Source organism: Vulpes vulpes, chromosome 3 (assembly GCF_048418805.1).
Source record: "Vulpes vulpes isolate BD-2025 chromosome 3, VulVul3, whole genome shotgun sequence".
NCBI classification, from domain to species: Eukaryota; Metazoa; Chordata; class Mammalia; order Carnivora; family Canidae; genus Vulpes; species Vulpes vulpes.
The window spans coordinates 126,877,494-126,897,747 of NC_132782.1; the positions used below are offsets into that span (position 1 = coordinate 126,877,494).

General features: G+C 32.6%; 1 protein-coding gene across 4 annotated transcripts in view; it reads left to right on the plus strand.

The window, feature by feature from the left end:
* DPYD (dihydropyrimidine dehydrogenase) overlaps nucleotides 1-20,254 on the plus strand; it is a 793,145-nt gene that overhangs the window by 225,768 nt on the left and 547,123 nt on the right. For all 4 annotated transcript variants that reach the window (XM_072754539.1, XM_072754541.1, XM_072754540.1 and 1 more), the window contains one exon: nucleotides 14,647-14,843. In XM_072754539.1, the coding sequence (XP_072610640.1) occupies nucleotides 14,647-14,843 (197 nt within the window). The remainder of the gene's footprint in view (nucleotides 1-14,646; nucleotides 14,844-20,254) is intronic.

Consider the following 20,254-nt stretch of genomic DNA (forward strand, 5'->3'; position numbering starts at 1 on the left):
TTTCTTAGTCTGCTTACAAGTAGCATTGGTGCCATAGTTAATCATTACTGCTGTTTCCCCCCAAGTCACATAAATACAGAATAATCAATGGAAGCAGATCGGACTGGGGAGGATCTCTCTAGTCCACCATGTCACCACCACTTCCCTTTGCCTCCCTGCTATCCATTCTCTTGTCCCCAGCAAGCAGTAACATGGATTGCTTGGCCCCTGGCAGCTTTAGTTTTCAACTCTAACTTTGAACACACATCTGAGTGACTGACTAGGTACCAGGCAGTATCTGGGTGCAAAGGATACAGTGATGAACAAGATAGGAATGATACTAGCCCTTTGGGAACTTACTGCCTAGTAAGAAAGAAATACAATTAAGCAAGCAAATTACAATGAAGTGCTGAGGGAGCAGTGCGACTGTACTATGGGAGCCAGTAGCTAGGAAACCTAATAGATAGCCTAGCAGGGAGGGGAAGTTGAGCAGAGAAAGTGAAATTTAAACTGGGTCTTGAAAGGTGTTCATCAAATGCAGCAAAGTCAATAGTGGGTGTGTATTCAAGGCACAGAGAAAAATGTGAGCAAATCTTGAAGGCAAAATAATACATGTACTGGTTAATATGAACCTGTATGTGGTTTTGGATCAGTAAAGTTGCTCATTACTGAACTATACCCATGTTTTCAAATTGTATTTGGTCAGTTTCAACCATTTACTTCAATTGTAGCCTCAAATCCCAGATATAATATATAGTAATAATAAAAATATGAACTATAATGTAAGAATAATAACTTAGGTGTCAGTTCCAGTGTCTATAAAATGAACCATCTTACCAAACTTTGAAGACTGTTAGGATAGGAGATATAAATGTTAAACACCTAGGAGAGTGCCTTATAAGGAGAAGACATTAATTTCAGGAGGTTATCATCATTGATTCATTCAGTCTTACAGTAAGTTGCTAAAGTAATTATTACCTCCTTAGTTTTAGAGCTGACATTTAGAGAGATGAAATAATCTCTAAGTCATTTTTTTTTAAAAGATTGGTACTTGGTAATAGGTATTATCTTTGTTTCCTTCCTTCTAAGTAAGTTTTCTTTCTCATGGGCTCCAAGATCACTATGTGTAAAAATGAAGCCTACATAGAACAAATTGACTGCAATAATTTTTCTGTACTTCAGACATATGAATATTACCAAGAGAACTATTTACTAGTAGATATGCATTTTATGCATACTGGTTTCTAGTGCAAGGAGGGCACATAAAGATATTTACTGAACTAAAGTGGAAATTGAATGGAACAGCGTATTCTGATCTCAAATTACACAGTATTTACTATGCCAGAAATGTCTCACAATAATGTTCATTATAATAAGAAAATAATAAAATCTTTAAGAATTACTAACATATTAATAATTTTGATAACTAAAGAGTTGATGTGGCATGGAATTTTTCTTTATTCCCATTCATTTGGAACAAAGCTCCTATTTTTGGTGTCCCTTGTTTAATGTAGTGAAGAAAACTGTCAGGTAGCCTAAGAATTTTTCTTCTCAGAGGATGGCTGCAGTGAATAGCATGTATTCAGTATTTCCTTTTACTTCTTTTACAAAAGGAAGCAAGTTACAAAGAAAATTACATAGAAGCATCTCTTGGAAGGCATGTAATTTGAGGTAACTTACTTTGGATGCACAAATAGCAATCTTTCTTCATTTAAACATTCAAAAGGTAACCAGACTGTCATACTGCTAATAAATAACTCAAGGAAACTGAAGCCAGGAAAATAAAAATCTATTACTTTTATTAGGATTTTTTCTTAGACCCCCACTGATGAAATAGCATCTTTTTAGGAATTATCAGAAATTATGTTTTATTTTATAATGAAAGCAAGTTAAATGCTCACAAAAATATAAACCTCTTAAGAGGTACACAGAATACAATCACTTGCACACAATTTATCTTTCAACTAGTGGAGATACTTCAAAATTTCCAAGAATATTTTATTTGTCTTCATTTTGTCATAGTTTATTTTTGCTGTTGCTTGGCTAATAAGAATAAATCGAATAATTGAGGAAGAATTATAACTACCAAACATTTATGTTTATTTTCATTATTTGCCATTTTAGAAAGTAGGAAGGATTAAAATGAGAATTACCCTCTAATCAGAATTAGTAAATATCCTTTGCATTTGGCATGTTATGTCCTTTTTCATTTAGAGAGCACTATATAATGATTAGAAAATTATTTTGTTCCTGTCTCCAGTATGTGAGCAGGCTTAGGGATAAATCTTATGGTTTCTCTCATGTCTCAGTCTTCTCATTTTTAAAATCAAGATAGTCTCTCCATTGCTTCAAAATAATGTGAAAATTATGGACAAAATGCTAGTAAAGTTAAGTCAATTTGGAGTGATGAAAGAAATACACTTTCCAGATAAGTGAGAGGTCAGAAATCAGGGTGATTTATGCAAGGAAATTACTTTTAAGAAGTTTCTCAAGAAGAGCATTGACTTATAAATAACTGTCCTTCTGTATCACTGAGCAAGAACTCTATTTCCTTGGTTACTGTTACTCATTTTTTGAAGTCTGTCATGGGAGTTCAGCAATTTTAAAATTCAACCAAATCTTGTTGGATGCCTACTATGTGGTGAAATTTTCCTATACCCTGGGATTTCAGATGGGAGGGGAAAAAAACCACTCTGATTACTTCATAATCTATAGGGAAAGTCAGATTGTAAACTATGCTAAGTGGAAAAAAAATGTAAAATCCTTAGCAAAGCGTGTAGAAGATAGTGCTCAGTTATCTAAACATATCTAAACATAATTTCAACAGCAGTAAATCCAGTAATCTGCCCCTAACTAGATCCTTAGGGCTGGTTCAAAGCCTTTTTCATTATTTTCTATAACACAGGGCTCTATACATGTTTGTTACATACTACTGATGAAAAGTAAAACAATCTTAAAATACTCTAAGGGCACTGGGAGGAAAAAGAACACTTTTAAAAGGATATAAATATAAATTATTTTGATTAAGATCATGTTCCTCTTGCTGCAGCTAACTATCTTAGTTTCTTGAGTTGTAGAATAGCATGGTAGGAAACCAAATGGTGTGGTGCAGTGTTTTTCAACTGCCTCATTAATAGTTGTTGGTTTGTAAGTTTAATTTATTAAATATAACCACCTTTGTTATTAATTGACCATTATATATATATATACATATATATATATATATTAGACTTACAAGGGATAAATTAATGTAATAGCTTTTTCATATTTCTTGTTGAAATATTATATGTGCATAATGAATTCTTACTGAAAATCACCATGAAAATTTGACAGTAAGAGTTTAGGCTCTGGAGTAGAATAGTCTTGAGATAAAATCCTTACTTTGTGAAAATGGCTTCCAATCTGAGAAATCGAAATAATAATTGTACCACCATAATAGAACTGTTGAAGACTGAGATCATTTATATAGTGAGTTAGTATAAAGCCCAACATAGTATGTGCTCAGTGTATATTGGCCTTATTATTCTGGAGAAATACATACTGGGCATACTTTCCAGGCATCTGTAAATACTTGAATTATTCCCTTGTGATATTGATTAACCTATTTGTTTTCATTATTAACCTGTTTTGGCACTTAAATCTTCTGCTTAGAAAAACATTTATCTTACAAAATTAATCAGTGGAGTTACAGCTTAAGTTGGTTTTAAATAAAAGGATCTTTCTCATCTAAAGAGATTAATTGTCTTCAGTTAAATTTTTGTTGCATTATAAAACATTGGAAATTATACTCCAAGAAAATCTACTAGGAAACATTCCTTTGATATTGTAAACAAGTAGACATAATATAGTATTAATATATGAATTATTTGTAATTTGAAGTTACATTTATTTGAAGACTGATCTAGTTTTACAAAAGTTTTAATGAAAAATGTGCTTTATTACTGTTAATTTGTTAACATTCTTAAATTTTATAGATTTAATTAAATTTCAGGACAAAATTAATTATGCTGTATAATCAATAGTATAAATTGCTTTTTTCCACTCATACTATCTATGGATTAGTGGTCTTAAAAAAATCACAAGATTTGTTATTATAAACATAGTTTAGCATTAACTTTATTAGATATATTACTTTCTTTTATAAAATGACAATTTTCAATGTATAAATAATTCATTCACATCTCTTAAGTTTATAAAATACTTAGATATATGTCAACACCAATCTAAACATTTATGTAGATATTTACTTGACTTCCTGGCCAATTTTTTTTTCTTTTTTCCTTTTTTTTTTTTTCTGGCTAATTTTTAAAAAACATTCTAGGGGCTCAATCCCACAGACCTGAGTCATAATCATAACCTGAGATCATAAGCTGAGCCAAAATCAAGAGTCAAATGTTTAACCAACTGAGCCACCCAGGTACCCGGAACACTACTGTTTTAAACATAAAGGACCACTTACTTGTTCAGGTCTTGAGTAAGTTGGCAAGTGTAGCTGACATATCTCAAAGTTTGGACTTGATGCAATTATGTCAGAGGTTAAAAAAACAATTGTGTGAACTCTCACATGTTTCCTGAGTCCCATAATGTGATGAAACCAGCTTGGAGCAGATCTTGAGAGGGTGACTAAATTTTCAGGAATTTCGTGAATTGGTTGTTAAATAGACCATTATGAAAAATTAAAAATTATATAACCTTATAATCATATAAATCATATTAAACACAAATGTAACAAATACTAAAACCCCATTTCTTCATAATTATTTCATTTTTATCTTCAAAGTGCTCTTGAGATTGTGTCTATTATATCGTATGGCGTAAATTCTAATTTCTACAATGATGGAAATGTTCTATAATACATTAGTCATTAGTTACAGATAGTTATTGAGCACTTGGAAAATGTTGTTGAGGCACTAAATTTTTATTTTTGTTTAATTATAATGAATTTAAATATAAATTTGAATAGCCACATATGGCTAGTGGCTAAAAGTTCTACCTCATGAAGTTTGAATCTAGGTGAATTAGTAAGTAGCTTTTGCTGTGTGGCCAGGCAATTTTCTAAGTGCTTTATATGAATTAACTTGTTTAATCCTCATAGTAACCCTATGAGATAGATATTAGTAACCCCACTTTACATTTTGAGGAGGGGATATATAAGTTAAGGGACTTGTTCAATATCATGCACCATGAGAATGATGGACATTGGGTCTCAACTCCAAGCAGTCTAATTTTAAAGTCAGACCTCTAAAAACAAACTACTGTTCCTTGTGATAAAATTAACAAATTTTTTTTCGAATATTCACTTGATTAGAATTTATTAAGGTTGGGCAGCCCAGGTGGCTCAGTGGTTTAGCGCCGCCTTCAGCCCAGGGTGTGATCCTGGAGACCCAGGATCGAGTCCCACGTCAGGCTCCCTGCATGGAGCCTGCTTCTCCCTCTGCCTGTGTCTCTGCTTCTCTCTGTTTGTGTCTCTCATGAATAAATAAATAAAATCTTTATTTAAAAAAAAAGAATTTATGAAGGTTGATGCAACCTGCTGTAAAGACAAGGGAGAAAATCCAGTGCAATAAAGTTACTTACAAAAGAACAAAACAAAGCAAAACAGACCAAATATTCATTCATAGATTAGTAATATATTGAGCAAGGTCTTGTATTGAGTATGTATTAACCAACTCATGAGCTGCAGAGCTTGGGGTCGCCCATTTCAGAGGCTAATCATAGTACATGTCTTTGATATTATATGAATTGAAGAGTATGCTTACTTTTATTCCCTCAAATCCCTGAGAACCTTCAACTCTGTTCACACTAGTAGAGGTTCAAAAGATATATTTATTTAGTTCAATATTTGACAGTTTTTTAAAAGAACACTTAAAGCTTCATTGAAAAATAATTTAAACTATCCTTAGACGAAAATTTATATGTATTGTATATTATTGAATAATTGCTACTTTATTTGCATACTACTGGGTAGAATTTGTCAGATATGTTCAGTGTCACAAAACTAAACTATCTCTTGCTTCTGGGTAAGACAAGAAAGACATTTCAAAAATCCTATCCTGTTTGATTGTCACAGTTTAACCTCAAATTATAAACTTTTCGACCTTCAAAGTCCTAAGTGATCACATTAAACTTTTCTGTTGTTCAAGATATCAGCAATAAAATATTCTTTTAAGAAAACTTATGTTTTCCGCTTCTCAAATTTGCTAAAATGCAATTTTAATTTAAAAATGATAGTAAATGTTTTGTTATTATTTTTAAGTTTTAATTTTAATTTGTTAGTGTACCCTATTATATTAGTTTCAGGTGCACAATATAGTGATTCAGCACTTCCAAACAACACCCAGTGCTTTTCACAAGTGCACTCCTTAATTCCCATCACCTATTTAAATCGTCCCCCACCTACTTCCCCTCTGACAACCCTCAGTTTATTCTCTATAATTAAGAGGCTGTTCCTTGGTTTGTCTCTTTCTCTCTCTTATTTTTTTTCCTTTGATTGTTTTGCTTCTTAAATTCCAAATATGAGTGAAATCATATGGCATTTATCTTTCTCTTATTTCGCTAAGCATTATGCTCTCTAGTTTCATCGATGTCATTGCAAATGGCAGTTCTTTCTTTATTATGGCTGAATAGTGTCCCATTACATATATGTGTGTGTGTGTGTATATATATACACACACACACACACACATATGTACACATGTGTACATAATTTATGTATGTGTATATATATACACACATATATATACACTTGTGTATATAATTTATATATTTAAAAATATATATATTTATATATATAAATACACATACATACATATATTTTTTCATACATATATTTTTTTTTATCACATCCTCTTTATCCATTCATCAATTGATGGATACAGGGGCTGGTTCCATATCTTGACTATTGTAAATAATGCTGCTATAAACTTGGAGTTCATATATGCCTTTGAATTAGTTTCCTTGTATTCATTGAGTATATATCCAGTAGTGTGATTGCTTGATCCTAAGGTACTTCTTTTTTACCTTTTTGAGGACCCCTCCATATTGTTTTCTACAGTAGCTGCACCAGTTTGCAAACTACCAATATGGGCAAGTGTTTCTTTTTCTCCATATCTTTACCAGCACTTGTTGATTCTTGTGTTGCTGAGTTTAGCCATTGTGACAGGTGTAAGATGAGAGCTCCTTGTAGTTTTGATTTGCATTTCCCTGATGATATTTGATGATGAACTTTCCATGTGTCTGTTTGCCCTCTGAATGTCTTGAGAGAAATGTCTGTTCATGTCTTCTGCCCATTATTTATTTATTTTGGGGGGAGTGTTGAGTTTTAGAAAATCATTATAGATTTTGGGTACTAATCTTTTATCAGATATGTCATTTGCAAATGTCTTCTCCCATTCCAGAGGTTGCCTTTTAGTTTTATTGTTTCCTTTCTTAAATCCGTCTGTTCCAGTGTGTCATATGCATCAAATGATTTTGATGTAATCTCAAGTTTATTTTTGCTTTAGTTTTCCTTGCCTTCAGAGACATATCTAGAAAGAAGTTGTTATGGACAATGTAAAAGAAGTTCAGGTCTCATGTTTAGGTCTTAACCATTTTGAATTTATTTTTGTGTATGGTGTAAGAAACTGGTCCAGTTTCATTTTTTTCACATGTTGCTGTCCAGTTCTCCTAACACCATTTGTTGAAAAACACTTTTTTCCCATTGGATATTCTTTCCTGTTTTGTCAAGGATTTATTGACTATGTAATTGTGGGTTCATTTCTGTGTTTTCAATACTGTTATGTTGATCTGTGTATCTATTTTTATGCCAATAATAATACTGTTTTGATTACTGTAGCTTTGCAGTGTAACTCACAGTCTGGAAATGTGAAGCCTCCATATCTCCTTTTTTGAGATTACTTTCGCTCTTTTGGGTCTTCTGTGGTTCCATACATATTATAGGATTGTTTGTTTTAGGTCTATGAAAAATGCTGGTGGTATTTTGATAGGAATTGCACGAAATGTGTAGTTTGCTTTGAGCAGTATAGACATTTTAACCATATTTCCTCTTCTAATCCATAAGCATGGAATATTTTTCCATTTCTCTGTGTTGTCTTCAGTTTCTTTTATCAATGTTTTATAGTTTTTAAAATAGAGGTCTTTTACAAAATCTTTGGTTAGGTTTATTCCTAGATATCTTAAAATGGGTTTGATTCCTTGGTTTCTCTTTCTGCTGCTTTATTATTGGTGTAAAGAAATGCAACAGATTTCTGTACACTGATTTCATTTCCTGGACATCCTCTTCTTGTTCCTGACAAGAAAGTCTCACCTTTTCCCCATTGAGGATGATGTTATCTGTGAGTTTTTCATATATGGCCTTTTAATGTTATGTTCCCTCTAATCTACTTTGCTGAGGGTTTTTATCATGAATGAATGTTGTGCTTTTCTGTGTCTATTGAAATGATGATATGGTTCCTATCCTTTCTCTTCTTGATGTATATATCACATTGATTGATTTGCAAATACTGAAACACCCTTACATCCTGGGATCAAATCCTACTTGATTATGGAGATTAATGTATTGTTGAGTTCATTTTGCTAGTATTTTGCTGAGAATTTTTGCATCTGTTTTCACCAAGGATATTGGTCTGTAGTCGTATCTTTATCTGGTTTTGGTATCCGGGTAATGCTGGCCTCATAAAATGAATTTGGAACTTTTCCATTGTCTTCTATGTATTGAAATAGCTAAGAAGAATATGAATGTATTCTTTAAATGTTTGGTAGAGTTTGCCTATAAAGCCATTTGGTCCTGGACTTTGGTTTATTGGGAGTTTTTTTGATTATTGACTCATTTGCTAGTTTCAGTCTGTTCAAATTTCTATTGCTTCTTGTTTCAGTTTTGGTAGTTTATGTGTTTCTAGGAATTTATCCTTTTCTTCTAGCTGTCCAATTTGTTGGAATGTAGTTTTTCATAATATTCTCTTATGATCATCTGTATTTCTGTGGTTTTAGTTGTTATTTCTCCTCTCATTTGTAATTTTATTTGAGTACGCTCTCTTTTTTTCTTAATAAGTCTGGCTAGAAGTTTATCAATTTTATTGATGTTTCCTAGAACCGGGTCCTGGTTTCATTGATCTGTTCTAGTTTGTTTTTAGTTTCTATATCATTTATCTATGCACTAATATTTATTATTTCCTACCTTCTGCTGGTTTGAGGTTTTGTTCCTTATTATCTTCCTGGCTCCTTTATGTACAGGTTAGGTTGTTTATTTGATATTTTCCTTGCTTCTTGAGGTATGCCTGTATTGCTATAAACTTCCCTGTTAGAAAAGCTTTAGATTCATCCCAGAGGTTTTGAACCATTGTTTTCATTTTCATTTGTTTCCATGTATATTTTTAATTTCTTCTTTTATTTCCTAGTTGACCCATTCTTTGCTTACTGGCATATTATTTAATTTCCATATGTTTGTAATCTTTCCTGATTTTTTTCTTGTGGTTGACTTCAAGTTTCGTAGCATTGTGGTTAGAAAAGATGCATGGTATGACTTCAATTTTCTTGGATTTGTTGAGACTTCTTTTGTGTCCTAATATGTGATCTCTTTTGGAGAATGTTCCATTTGCCCTTGAAAAGAATGTATATTCTGCTGTATTGGGATGGGATATTCTGAATATGTCTGTTAAATCCATCTTTCCAGTGTGTCATTTAAAGCCATTGTTTATTTGCTGATTTTGTACTTAGTTGATCTAGGCATTAATGTAAGTGAGGCGTTCTTGTTGGATTTTCCGCTGTATTATTATATAGTGTTCTTTGTCTCTTGTTATAGTCTTTAAGGTTTATTTTATCCAAAATAAGTATCCCTACTCTGGGTTTCTTTTGCCATCCATTTGCATGATAGATTTTTCTCCATCCCCTCCCTTACAATCTGCTGGTATTCTTAGGTTTAAAATGCATCTCTTGTAGATAGCATATAGATGGGCCTTATTTTTATCCTTTCTTTCACCCTATGTCTTTTGATTGGAGCATTTAGTCCATTAAAGGTAGTAAATGGTAGTAAATTTTAACATAGGAAAGTTCTTAGTTATTCACGAAGTTGTGAGTACTGAACTATATATGAAAGATTAGCATTTATTCAGTTCCCTTAAAAATTACTAAAAGTCTCCCGGTCATGTTAAAGGTATGTTTTAAATATTGATTTGTGAAAAGTATATGACTTACTTTGTGAAAATATAGTAGACTTCAAATACATTTCTATTAATTATTCAGTAAAATTGTTTAGTAATTTTGAATTGGAATTGCATTTTTTTTCAGCTTGCTAGAAAGCAATGAAAGGTAAAACATGTTGATTCAAAAATAATATGAGAGAAAAATCTATGTTATTTGGATAGCAAAGGAAGGAGCAACAATAAATCTGTAATTTGTAAAACCTAAATTTTGGTGAAAATAAATAATCATATTACTAATTTAATATAAACTCAATATATACAATTAATATATCTCAATTAATATATACCTCTTTTGTATTAAAACCACTAGAAATTAAAAGATGAATTCAAATATGATGTCTGCATTTAAAGATCTGATGTTCTAAGGGAGGAAGCCTATCAGTTTCTTACCAGTAAAATGTGATAAAGTATTAAGATAGAAGGAACAAAATGTGTGGGGACATTTGTAAGGGCCATTTAACTCAGACTACATTATTAGGTCTTATAGTACTTGTTAATATTACTCTCTAATTTTTAAAAAAAGGTTTAGTTATTTATTTGGGAAAGGGAGAGCAAGTAGGAGGGACAAGAGGGAAAAGGAGAGAAAATCTTACACAGACTCCATGGTGAACATGGAACCTAATACAGGGCTTGATATCAGCATCCTGAGATCACCACCTGAGCCAAAACCAAGAGGTGAACACTTAAAACGACTGTGCCACCCAGCCACCGTATAATTTTTAAGTAAGATAATTTGGATATTCCTTGAATAGTTTGAAATGCTTTACTTCATCTGTGTAGTTGGTGATGAATATAGAAGGAATTCAAGAAAAACATCAAGTCCTATCTCCCTGATAACTTACTCCCAAGAAAACCCCATTTGCCTAACTTAGCTCTAAAATGCTAATAACCTTGTGAGGTAATCTATTAAATATTACATAATTAATCCTTAATATGTATGTATTCATAGGCCACTTGTATTGACAGTCAAGTTTTGATGAGAAGAAAATAGTGAGAAAATATTGATCCATTTTTCTCACTTTTAGTTCTCTTTCTCTTTATAGATTCTGAAATTGTTATTCAGTTAACCTTTAGCTTTAGAGGAAAATCTTAGTGACAGATTGACATTATTATTATTGTTTAACTTTAGTAATGCATTTTTCTTTAAAGTCTAATTTGTCTGATACTGGTATACCTACACCAGCTTTCTTTTGTTTAGTATTTGCATAGAATAACTTTCTTTAAAAGAAAATTTATTTATTTACTCATGAGAGACACAGACAGAGAGGGAAGCAGGCTCTGCAGGGAGCCTGGCATGGGACTGGATCCTGGGTCTCCAGGATCACGCCCTGGGCTGAAGGTGGTGCTAAATTGCTGAGCCACCTGGGCTGCTCTAGAATAACTTTTTTCAATCTTTATAACTTTTCTACTCTTAATCCTTTAATTGTAATTTTAATCCACTTACATGTAATGTAATATTCACATGTGTGTAATTTATATTCACTTTCTTACTATTTTTTTCTCCTCTTCTACTCTCCCCTTCCACGCAACTATTGCCTTAATTTTCTCTCATTTATTTCTTTTGTATTATTAAAGTATCTTTAAAATTCTACTTTCCCCTCAACAACTTAATTGTTAAATATTCTTTCACTATTCTTTTAGTTGATACTGTAGATGTAAAACATCCTTAATTGATTAATGCCTAATAAATATTATTATTTTTACCACTTCCTAGACAAAGCTATGATCCAGTGCACTTTCACTCAGTTTAACCTCTGATACCTTTTATTATGTATTTCAGTTTTCATTTATAGTAAACTATAGTCTGTGTCATTTTCACTTACCCACATATTTATATTTCTCAGTGCCCTTTGTGCCTTCCTGAAGAACTTCCTTTAATACTCTTCATTCTTATCCTTTATTCATATCCTTTATTATTTCCAACAAACATTCCCTGCAAATGTCTTAATTTGCCTTCATATTTGAAAGATATTTTCCTTCTGAATAGAATTCCAAATAGAAGGTATTTTCATTCACTGATCAAAAAGATACCATTTCCTTGTCTTCCATCAATTCTTTTGAGAGGAAAACTTTTAGCCCTTTGTTGCTGCTTGTTGACAAGGTCTTTTTTTTTTTTCTTTTTTTTTTTTTTTTTTGGTTGTTTACAGTGCTGCCTTTTCTTACTTTGGTTCATAGTAATTTTACTGTGATTTGCATGAGTTTCTTTATATCTACCTTTTTAAAAGGTTTTAGAACTTTTGCCTTCATGTCTTTCATTAGTTTGGAGAAGTTCTAGGTCTGTTTCTTTTGAAATATCACTATTATCTCACTTTCTTTCCTCTCCTTTTATTTATTTATTTTTAAAGGTTTTATTTATTTATTTATTCATGAGAGACACAGAGAGAGAGAGGCAGAGACACAGGCAGAGGGAGAAGCAGGCTCCATGCAGGGAGCCTGATGTGGGACTCCATCACGGTTCTCCAGGATCATGCCCTGGGCGGAAGGCGGTGCTAAATCGCTGAGCCACCTGGGCTGCCCTCCTCTCCTTTTATGATCCCAGTATGCATGTCCTTTTTTGATCACCTGTCCCATATTCCCATATGCTGTTAAGTACATGTGTTTAGGTTTTCTTTTTTTTTTTAATTTCCACTCTTTTCTTCTTCTATTTATTTTATTATTATTTTTTTTTCCAATTCAGTTTTCTGGTAAAGTTCATATTCTTATTATTTAATTTTTAACATATTAATCCTGTTATTCTAAAATCTATGTTTGGTAACTACACTTATTGGATTTTATATGTATCTCTATTTTCTTATTTCTTGGCAGTTTTTAGTTCTTAGTTGTTGGCAAGCCTAGAATTTTTTGTTTTTGCCAAAAAAGCAGGCATTGTATATGATAATTTTTAAATGCTATGGTTGACTTATTATTCTCCACAGAATGTCCATTCTATCATTTATTAAATAAATACAGTGTGAACTTAATCACTAGTCACCTTTATTCACAAGGGCTGAGCTGATTCAGTTTGCTTGTCTACCTCTGGTTTGTCCCACTTGTAGAGTGTAGCTCTCCAAGAGTTTCAGCTGGAGTTCTTCCTTCTTAGCTAAAACAATTACACTTGTTTTTGTTTCCTTTGGATCATCAAAGTACAGAAACTTCTTTTCTTTACAGAGATTTTCTGTTTATCCTATGCAGTTTAAAAATTAAGCTCACTTTTCTGCACTTTCTTTTGCTTCTGGTTTCTGATCTCTTAAATTTCCCAAACTCTGTGTCTCTGTAGTCCTAGGAGTTTGTCAAAATCTCTTGCTGTCTCTTCTGAGCTGTGATCCTCTACAAGATTCATAGCCTTCCTCCCTCTGATATGAAGTGGTTGATTCTCTTAGGGTAATAGTAACTTTTTGAGCTGTCATCACTTCTCTGCTACTCTCTTTCCTCTGAGATCTTGGCCCCTGACTTACTTCAGATGGCTCTTCAATACTTCCAAAATATTTTAAAAAGTTATCCTTCAGAAGCTAATCTAGCTGTGATACACACACATACACACATGCAAAATGCAATACTATGCAACCATTAAAAAATGAAATATTGCCGTTTGCAATGACGTGGCTGAAACTAGAGGATATTATGCTAAGCGAAATAACTCAATCAGAGAAAGACAATTATATCATTTCACTCATGTGGAAGTTAGGAAACAAAACAGAGGATCATAGGGAAGAGGAAAAACAAGATGAAGTCAGAGAGGGAGACAAACCATGAAACTCTTAATCATAGGAAACAAACTGAGGGTCACTGGAGCGGGGGATGGTGTAACTGGGTGATGGACATTTAGGAGAGCATGTGATGTAATGAGCACTGGGTGTTGTATAAGACTGACGAATCACTGACCTCTACCTATGAAACCAATAATACATTATATATTAATTGAATTTAAATACAATTTTTAAATGAAAAAAAGCTAATCTATCATAATTAGAAGCGGATGTCAATAGATTATTTACTGAATGTTTTCTGTGTGCTGGGTAAGTGCTAACTGCTGGTAGTATAATGGTGACATGATTTTAAAAATGACTAAAACATATAGTTGTAAGTTATATGTGTGTGTTTATAAATGATATATTCTCTGACTCAAGGAACAAATGTTCTACTGACTAACATGGAAACATGCCACATAGACATTGGTGTTTATGTTGGAGGCATACAACATATACTATAGGAAGGATTTCAGAGCAGGAGCACTTAACTTGGCCTAGAGGTGGGTGTAAGTAAAGTGAGACACCTATAGGAGGTGATATGAAAAGAGATTCCAAAGATCGAGAAAGAGTCAAGTGTAAGATGTCATCTTCCTGACCTAATACAACTTCTAATTGTAACATATGAATACTGAAAATGTACTTTATATTTCCATTTAAAACACTAATGACTTTGAAACATCAAATTGAGGGTATAAAAGTTAGTTTATAGTTCTTAACCATGGCAATTGATTTCTCCATAGGTATTCAAAGCAATGAATATCACACAAATTCGAAATCCTTCTCTGCCTCCTCCAGAAAAAATGCCTGAAGCCTATTCTGCAAAGATTGCTCTTTTTGGTGCTGGGCCTGCAAGTATAAGTTGTGCTTCCTTTTTGGCTCGATTAGGCTACTCTGATATCACTATCTTTGAAAAACAAGAATACGTTGGTGGTTTAAGGTAATGCCTACTTTCTTTTCTCATGTTTATAGAATAAAAAATGATGGCATAGAACATTTATGAATATTGTTGGTTCATAATCGTATAGGAACTTCAAGCTCACAGATGGTATTTTAAATGTTCTTTTTCTGAATGCTCAATTTTGATTTCATTATTCACTTTAAATTTACAGTTGGCATTAAGCAATATTTATTTAAAAATTTCCCTGTCTAGTATTGTGAATTTAAGATAAATCTCAGCAAAATATTTTATGGGTAGAGGAAACAGTCGTATAAAAACTCATTTCATCCCTGTGAATCTGTCCTTTAATGGAGGTATATCTGAAAATTATAGAAATTAGAGATAGGAAAAACCTAGCTCTGTGGAATACGGGGTAATACATTCTGTTGTATACATAGACTTGTCCTGCTCACATATTTTCAGTTTAAAATCTCTTAACTTTTACATTTAATTAAAATTATGTCAGTCTACTAAAATTGTTCCATTTAATGTACATTTATGCAGTTTTATTTCATAAATACCTTACTAATATTTGATATTAATCAGCATCATTATTGTAAAAGAGGATTCAGTTACAGTCTTTAATTCCCAGAAGAGTCATTCACTGAAATGAAAAATATTTACTTTGTATTAGTGATTATCAGATATTCAAACCATATTTAGAAATTGGATGGAGAGGGGGTGCCTGGATGGCTCAGTTGGTTAAACATCCAAATTGATTTTGACTCAGGTTGTGATCTCAGGATTCTGAGATTGAGCCCTATGTCGGGCTCTGTACTCCGCAGGGAGTCTGCTTGAGATTCCCTCTCTCTCTGGCCCTCCCCCCTGTACTCTCTAAATAAATATATCTTAAAAAAAAGAAACTGGAGAACTTTGCTTTATTTAAAGTATATAGAATTCTATAATGAACATATATTACATTTGTGATTAGAATGAAATAAAATTTATTTTAAATGGGTAATGGATATTACTTAAAATGATGTAAAAATGAAAGAATTTGAGTGGGAAGTTAATAATATTACTCAATTTATTGTTGTTTTTTATGAATATATCATCTTACATCAGAACATTTTGAATTATAAAATACTATCATTTGGCATATCTGTTGTACTTATAGCATTTATGTGTAATGGCTACTAAACTATTCTCAAAGTAAATTTATCATATTTAATCATCACAGGGAATACATTTAACCAGGTTTTGACTAAAAGTTGTGCTTATGTGTTCTATATTTTATGAAACCTATAAATATGTGTCAGTAATTATAAAATGTCAATATTGGTCAAATGACTATATGCTAAACCCAAGATAAGCTTGCATTAATATAAAACTATTTGACTTAATCATCAAGCCAAGGTATCATATAATAGGAAAACCTATTAAAGAGGATTTGAAGCATAAACTGAAGAAAAAATAACCTGATTGTCAAGAAATAATTATTTTTTTTCTATATTGATGCTTCACCACTATGAGTTTTAAGGGATTAAACATATTTTATAAAGTTTTTTTATTTATTCCTGGAATGTGAAATACCTAATATATTATTTTGCTGGAATGATTTAGACTATCTTTCTAATGGTGTTTTACCACAGCTTTATTAATTAGGAAAAACATAATCTATTAGCAACATATGTATAAGCATTGTAAATTTTTTTTTCAATTATACACATCAATGAATACGTGAGCTAATTTAAAAAATATGAACCTAATTGTTGTATTACCCTAGTAGTCTAGGAAAAATCTTTTTGCCCCTTAATTGCATTTTCACAAGAAGCCTAAAATGAAACAAGCCCTGTTTGTGAATTATTCTGTGTGGACAATTTTGGTAGATTATTCTGGTTGCTGGTCGCATCTCTATCTTTCTGTAACTCAAATGCAGAATAGGCATTTCTAAATCATATAAACTAACACTAAACTTGTATATTTTTATGTATTTGCTGAGCATTTTCTAGTGGGACAGATTCGCCTGGATTAATAACCAAACATTTTTTAAAAATTCTTTTTTGATTTATTTTCTTTCCTTTGACTTTGAATGTTCCCAGTATCTAGGGACAATATGAAATGTTGAATCAGCCTTGTTTGGACTGTCCCATGGAAGAGGCATTATGTACCACTGTTACAGGATTATAAAAACTGACATTGGAATCTAGCCAGCATTACAACTACAACCTTTTCCTGTTAATTTATTTTCTCACTTACAGATGCCTCTCATTCTCTTGTATCTTCAAAGTGGCTAAAAAAGATTAAATTAGCTTTGTATTTGAAATCAATTGCTTAAAGAGGTGATGTCAAGTTTTATCTTTCCTTCTCCTTTGCATCCAAACAGATTCTTTTATCCCTAGTGAATTAGTATCACAACCACTTTTTTTAAAAAATCACTTGAGTTGGTGAAAGATAGCAAGGACTTAATCCCTGTTGCATTGAACAGGATTGATTTTTTTTGATGCGGCGACAATATTAAAATAATCAGTAGTTTTGCATTCCTACCACTGTGGCTTCTTTTTTCAGGACATGAGTTTGAAAAGGTTAAAGGGCTTGATATTATGGTAATAGAGAGAAATAAAGATGGTATTAAACTGTAAGTGTGCATGTGTGTGTGTGTGTATACTTTTGATTTTGTCTTTTCTTTCTAAAAATTAATATACATGAACTATGACATTTTTGTTATGTAAGATAATCAAAGCAATGGTTTCATTTGCTTTAGTTTTTTCAAACATTTTCACTATGTCTGTTTCATTTCATATTAATTGACAATAAAAAATGGGGTTTAGATGAAATAGTTTTATCAATAGGAAATATTTTAAGAAAATATGTGATGCAGCACAGATATAAAGTGTGGTACCTGTACCATAAATAGAAGCAAAGCTCTATTAAAAGTATTAGAATTGTGCTTTGAAAAGTATAGGATTTGGTATAGGTAAATTCCATTTACTTGAAAGAAACATGAACATAGAAGAAAGTTTTTGTTTTGTTTTGTTTGGGGTTGTTGTTTTTAGGTTATCTGACACTCCACTGACAATACTAAAGGATATGGTTGCCACAAGAAAAATTTCTTTCAATGCTTTTGATTGTTAGAAGAGGACAGAGGAATAGAAGTTTGTTTTCATAAGCACAACAAACCTGGAAAGTAATCTTTCCAGTCATATTCTTTCATTCTTTTATCCCCTTTCTCACCATGTAATCTTGCCAGTGATCTCATTTATTCTCATCGTTTCAGTTACCACTTACTTGTGAACTATTTAAAAATTTATTTAAAGTTTATATTATTTAAAAATATCTATTAGTTCTAACCTCTCTGTCCTGGTCATACATTCAAATCCTGGACATTTTCTCTTATAAACTTCACCGTATTGTTCCTCTTCCTGAATATGCTCTCTCAGTGGATGGCATCCCCAAAACATATGGGAATTCCGTGCACTACTCTTCAGTGGCCTGGCAATTTATATTGTGTGATTACTTTATAAAATGCCGTTTTACCCCTTGACCTCTATGCCCCTGACATCTCACCACTGTAGTGTAGACTCCATTATGGTTCTCTTTGCTTCCTGATTTGTTTTTTTCAAATTCATTTTTCTTATAGTTTCCAAATCTGATTATATAACTTTTCTCCTTGAAATCTCTCAATAGCTTCCCATAATCTAGGAGACAATGGAGCTAGCTTCACACAGAAAGCCATTACCTGATATTACCTACCTTTTCCTTCCCTCACATCCTCCCTCCCTCCCTCCTTACCTTACTCACAGCCTCCTTCAATATTTATTGATCTCCTATATGCTGGTTATTTTCTCAGGCACTAGAGCTCAAATACAGACAAAGCAAAGTGCTTGTTCTCATGGGGCTTACGCTCTAGTGATGGGAGGCAGACAATAAAACAATAAACCAAATATAGAATATGTCAGAGATGACAAATGCATTAGGGTTTTTTGTTGTTGTTGTTTTGTTTTGTTTTTAATGGCAGTTTAATGGTGTGTACCTAGCACATTTGATGCCTGGAGATTTTTTTTAAACATGTTTATTGTCTAGTCTATGCAAAAAAGTTATTTTCAAAAAGATTCACATGATAATCAGTAATAAAAATTATTTTGATTCATTCCTATAAAACAAAACATTAACAATTGAAATAATTTCAGTTTTAAAGATACAGTTCACACAATGTCCCTACTTTAATTTTAATTTGAAACACAAAAACTCCTCGTAGTTGCCCAATATTAGAATTGAAGTAATTCATATTGCATCATGTCTATCATTTTATCAATTCCAAATCAACCGTTTCATTAGAACATGTAATAGTGAAGGGTGCAGACAAATGCTGCCTATGGGAAGTTGGAACAAGTAATGCTTGTAGCTCAATCAGTATGTGTCAGTGGCTACAGTTTATCTTGCATTTCCAATATTAACTTCCCTGTAAAAGTCCATGCTTATTGAAGAATAGGTAATAAAATTGGGACAATTTCAAACTTAAAAACATATTACTAGAACTCTATAGCAATAGTGATTATTTATTTATTTTTGAATATTTTATTTATTTATTTGGTGGAGTGAGAGAGAGAGAGAGAGAAAGCTGCTTACTCACAAGCAGGGGGAGTGTCCAGCAGAGGGAGAGGGAGAAGCAGGCTCCCTGTAGAGAGGGGAGCAGGGGAGCAGGGAGCCCGACTGGAGACTCAATCCCAGGACCTGGGATTGTGATCTGAGCCAAAGGCAGATGCTTAACCAACTGAACCACCCAGGCACCCACAATAGTGATTATTTAGAATTTAGATCTATCAAAGGTATTTTGGGAGGGTGGGGAGACAGAGTTTAGAATATCAGTGACATTGTTGAGAGCAGCTCATGGTGAATATATTAAACAGGTTTATTTTAATCAGTCTTACAACTGTTTTAAATAGTCTAAATCAATACACCTCCTTATGGCCTGTTTGGAATTTTGCTGGTAAGGGAATAAAGATGAAGGAATTTGAAGCTTGAGCAACTTATAAAATGGAATTTTCTGAGGATCCAAAGTGTAGTTTGGGGCATGATAAATCTGAGATACGTATTAGAATTCAAGTGAACATAAAGGTCTGGAATTTAGGTATGAGGATAAAAATGTGAGATTTATTACATGTAGATGGTATTTAAAGTTCGGTGACAAGGAGGAATTCATCCAGTACTCAGGAAATCTGACGCAGGGCTGTGGTGTTCCTGATAAAGCTTCCCAACACCCCTAACATCCCTTTGCTCCATTGTCCATTCCCTGAGCACAGCATGTACACTTTTTTCCTCCTCCCCTTTCTGTTTCTCTTCCTTGGCGTTTTCTTTGTCCTTTCATCCCTTCCCTTTTCTCCAGTTAATGGAGAATTAGTCATTTGTCATATTTCACCTACTTGATTATCTCATCCCCTAATAAGCCTCCCCTCCTTTGAAATACTCTT